At 38.8% G+C, this 4474-nt stretch overlaps 1 protein-coding gene across 1 annotated transcript; it reads left to right on the forward strand.

The window, feature by feature from the left end:
* Positions 1-753: 753 nt before the first annotated feature.
* On the forward strand, positions 754-4227 carry LOC143697010 (uncharacterized). Its single transcript, XM_077193978.1, has 4 exons — positions 754-889; positions 1259-1414; positions 2432-3441; positions 3542-4227. Exons 3-4 carry the CDS (start codon positions 2517-2519, stop codon positions 3787-3789), a joined length of 1173 nt encoding a protein of 390 aa, XP_077050093.1. The 5' UTR covers positions 754-889; positions 1259-1414; positions 2432-2516; the 3' UTR covers positions 3790-4227.
* The last annotated feature ends 247 nt before the right edge of the window (positions 4228-4474 follow it).

Raw genomic sequence — 4474 nt, forward strand, 5'->3', positions numbered from 1 at the left:
CCCGTCAGAAAACAATTGCAACTTCTCAGATTGTGCTGCCCCAGAATTTTGGCTTGCATGACGCCCCTGACTAGAGTTCATTCAAATAGCTCACTCTGTTTAACGGATCAATTCATGAATGGGTCGAAATGAATGCTGTAGGCTACTCCTTATAACCATGGATAAATTAATCGAAACATTTTAGCTGCGTTTGATGTCTGGCTAGCCAGTTACTTTGTAACGTAGCTGGTTACAGTCAGGGGGCATAGTGTTGGGCGTCTAACGTTACTAATGTTCATACATCTCGGACTGTTTAGCGAATCATGTCATGAATGGGCCGAAATGAAAGCTGAGAAAATTAGACTTTGATTGCTATGTCTTCACTGAAATTGGTAAATATATATATATATATATATATATATATATATATATATATATATATATATATATATAAATATATATATATATATATATATATAACCTATATATGTATATATAAAAAAGTCATTGACGTGTTTAAAATATTTTGATATATTTTTTGGATCCCCTGTTACCATTTAATGCAACACTTTGTTTTTTAATATGGTATGCTATGTTTGTTTGTTACTCATTATTTAATAAATAAATAAATAACTAAAAGGTAATAATAATAAAAATGCATTGATTGTGTAAGCTGTTATATATTCTAGCTAGTAATCTTAATAGCTGTTAATAGCTCTAGTGTTCTATAGCTAAACAAAAAACAACCGCTAATGTGACTTTGTTTTTGTTAAGGGCAATGTGCGCAAGGAGACGTGTCCCAGGCAGTGTTCAAGCCTAACAGAAACAAGGAAAACTCCATCTTTTCACAGATTTTTATGCTGTCTATTATGAGAGGCAGCAGGCTATCATTCTCTCTGGTTTGGAGCAGGTAGGCTAACTTAAGCAATTCATGACCATATCATGTCAACAGTATTCAATGCATCACAATGTAGGCCCATGAAATAACCAGTGAATTGAATATTAAGTTAGTGAATTCACTAAGACTGCACATGTGCCTGATCACTGTAAATGTTAAATTCTGTGAGGATGGATGAAGGATGATCGGCATCAAGTAGGCCATCAAGTGCATTACAGACCACAGCGCTTTGGTGTCCTAAAAGGCATACACATGGCTTATTCATTCTCCTAACCAAAGCCTACTCACATACATAATGACCTTAACTTGACAGCTCTACACTACGGCCAGCCTGCTACGCTATGGTAAATGTCTTTTTACTTCATGTCTTTTTACTTCTAGCACAAGGTGAGTCGCAGACGACCACGTGGGCCTGACACTGAGATTACTAAGAGGAAGTACACCTTCAAGTACCATGTGCAACAAGGAGGCCAAAGACTTGCTGTTTGTAAGCTCACATTTATGTCAGTCTTTCAACTGACCAACAGTCGCCTACAGGCAAGTTTTATATAGCCTAGCGTTTTCCGTTTGTTAACTTTTTGTTAACAGAGCAGGTAGCTAAAGTCAGGTCTCCATTAGAGGACTTCAGAGGAAAACATAAGAACAGGTAAGTAAAAAAAAAAAAGGACTTGAAGGACCTCATACTCTCGTCCTGTTAGTTTTTAAAGCTGCACCATTGTCAGCATCCATTGCCCTACAACATTCCCTGGTCTAATGGTGCACTGGACGTTGGCATTATTGGGCGTTGGGTGCCTTGCCACCCTATAACCCGAGCGTGCACATACCGTAATCGTTAGGATTCAGCTCACTGTTGTTGTCCAGTCAGGCAACATATTTTTGCACTTTGAGATCGATATCATCAGGTAAAGTGCTATGCAAATGTAATGTATGATTATTCTTTGTATCATTACAACATGTGGATCTTAAAGGGATACTCCAGCTCTGGAAAGATTCATGTGTATTTAAAATGGGTCATTTATGTAGAAGAAATTATTGTTTTAATTTGGAGCATTCTAGACTGAGAAAAGCCAGAAAAAGTATTTTTGATTTATGGGGATTAAAGACAACAACTCCCAGATTGCAATGATTGCAATGCACACATCAATCAATCACTTGTTTAGCATCCATGTAAACACTACATTCAGATTCACAAATCGGAATAAATTCAGTTAGATTGAAAAAAAAGGTGTGCATGTAAACAATGACGATTTTTGTGTCATTAGAGGATTTTTTCCAGACAAAAAAATACATAAATCTCTCATCTCAGGGGAATATGAGGGAGGAAAGCATGGTAATTCGAAAATACTAAAAAGAATTCGGTTTTCTAATGATACAAAGCTTAATGCTAAATACTGAAGTATCCCTTTAATGACTGTATGTGAAAAACAAAATCCTATAGTTTAGAGGAATGTTTAGAATTATACATTTATGGTCACAGAAACAATGCAATTGTGCAAAACAAACCAGCATAGTTTATTATATTTCTTTTGTTCATGAGTTGTGTTTATTTTTTAGGCCTCATAGCATTCATCCTGCAGTGAGAGAGGGGATAAGAGAGCATATCTTGAGCTTCCCACGCCAATCGAACCACTACTCACGGATGAAGGGAGATGTGGAGAGGGTGTACCTGAGCCCTGATTTAAACCTGCTCCGCATGTTCCGCCTGTACAAGGAACACAATCCAACATCCACTGCAAAGTTCTGGCTCAATAGGGACCTCTTCAAGCAGCAGAACCTCAGTTTTGGGGAGCCAAAAAGTGACACTTGTGCAAAATGTGACACCCTGTTCTCAAAATTAACAGCTGCTGCAACAGATGGAGAAAGGTTGAAGATCGCAGTCGAGAGTGAGCTTCACCACCGGAAAGCTGAAAAAGCGTACACCCAGTTGCAGGCTGACACAGAGTGGGCCAAAGCCAATGATGACTGCCATGTAATTTGTATCGACATGCAGGGGTTAGTGTTCACACCAAACCTGACACACTCCAACGTGTACTATCAACGGCAGCTGGCCAACTACAACCTCTGTATCCAGGAGATGGGCACTGACGATCCTCCTACAATGTGCCTCTGGCATGAGGGCATCGCTCACAGAGGTTCCATCGAGGTGGGAAGCTGTCTTTTGAAGTGGGCAGAAACATCTTTCGCTCCCCTAGTCCAGGCAAAGGAACGGAAGCTCATCATCTATAGTGACCGATGCTGTGGGCAGAACAACAACTGGCAAGTCCTAAACCTCATGGCCCTGCTCGTATCTAGAGGGTACTTCAGTCAGATAGAGCAGAAGTTCATGGTGTCTGGTCACTCCTTCCTTCCCTGTGACCGTTCCTTTGCCACGCTGGACAAGAGGCGTAAGGTGACCACACTCCACACCCCCAGCGATGTCACCGAGATGATCAATGGAGCCAGGCAGCAGCATCCATTCAAAGTCATTGAGATGAAATGTCCGGACTTAAGGCAGCTCCCTGATGCAACATTAAAGCGTCCACCTGGCTTGCTAATCACATCCATGATGTGGTTGAAAGTGACAGGTAAAAAACTAAAGAGTTGGTTTTCTGAGATTAACAGTGTTGGGGATATGTGCGTGAAAGAAGAATCTTTATTGAATTTCTTGTTGAATCATGATTTTAGCTGCTGATCCATGGTGTGTCCACACAAAAGGGAGCCACAGCCTCTACGAGGGATGGAAGACCTGGCTGATCACCAAACAGAGGAAGAATCAACCACCTCTAGCTCCCTTGTTCTCTACCACGTATGCTGGTGCTTATGATGACCCTCTGCCTGTCAAGAAGGAGAAGCACTGGGATCTTATGAAAATGCTAGCCTACATGCCAGCGGAGGCCCAAGCATTTTATGGGACATTAGAATGCGAAGAGTAGCCTGGTATGTGTAGGTCATGTGCAGGGTAAGGTGGGGTATATTGTGTATATTGTGTAAAATTAATCATAATTGTAGTTGTAGCTTATCTTGTATGCCTTATCTTATGTTGTATAATAGGAATATATAGCTATTTATTTAGTAAATGCATGAATGGGGTGATTTATGAAACGTATTATAAAATGGTAAACTAGCAGGAACCATAGCATGGAATGATGATGATGTATGTCTGTATTGTAAATATGTATTGTTTACAGTTATTACTGTTGTTTATTGTTTGTATGTATTGTTGATTGTATGTACGGTTTATTGTTTGTACTGACGTTTGTTTTCTGTACTATAAGTAGGCCTATATATTGTTCATTGTTCGTACTGTTTTGTCTGTGTTTTTGTTCTGTGATTTACGTTGGCAAAAAATTAAAGAAATTGAAAGAAAGAAATGCTAAATATTTTCTTTAAGGTTCTTTTACTGTATTAAAACTAAGATAAAGGAATCAAATCTCCAGTGGTTTTAACGTGATATGATGAATTGGACTTATACTGTTATTCCACATTAACTGGACATATACTGTTCTTCTACATTCCAGAAATGTAAATTACTCTAACTTTTTATTTTTAAGATTGATACTAAAAAATCTTATTTCGTTAGAATTGTGAAGCTTTTGTTGTCTATCTTCAAGTAAAAAA

Source organism: Siphateles boraxobius, unplaced genomic scaffold, assembly GCF_051911475.1.
Source record: "Siphateles boraxobius isolate OS27281-9 unplaced genomic scaffold, OSU_SipBor_1 31, whole genome shotgun sequence".
Classification (NCBI taxonomy): Eukaryota; Metazoa; Chordata; class Actinopteri; order Cypriniformes; family Leuciscidae; genus Siphateles; species Siphateles boraxobius.

What these genes read in the sequence shown, in the direction of transcription:
- LOC143697010 (XM_077193978.1), top strand. Translation starts at nt 2,517, where the DNA reads ATGAAGGGAGATGTGGAGAGGGTGTACCTGAGCCCTGATTTAAACCTG. An exon ending in GATGTGGTTGAAAGTGACAG is followed by an intron (nt 3,442 to 3,541) that starts GTAAAAAACTAA and finishes TCATGATTTTAG; the next exon opens with CTGCTGATCCATGGTGTGTC.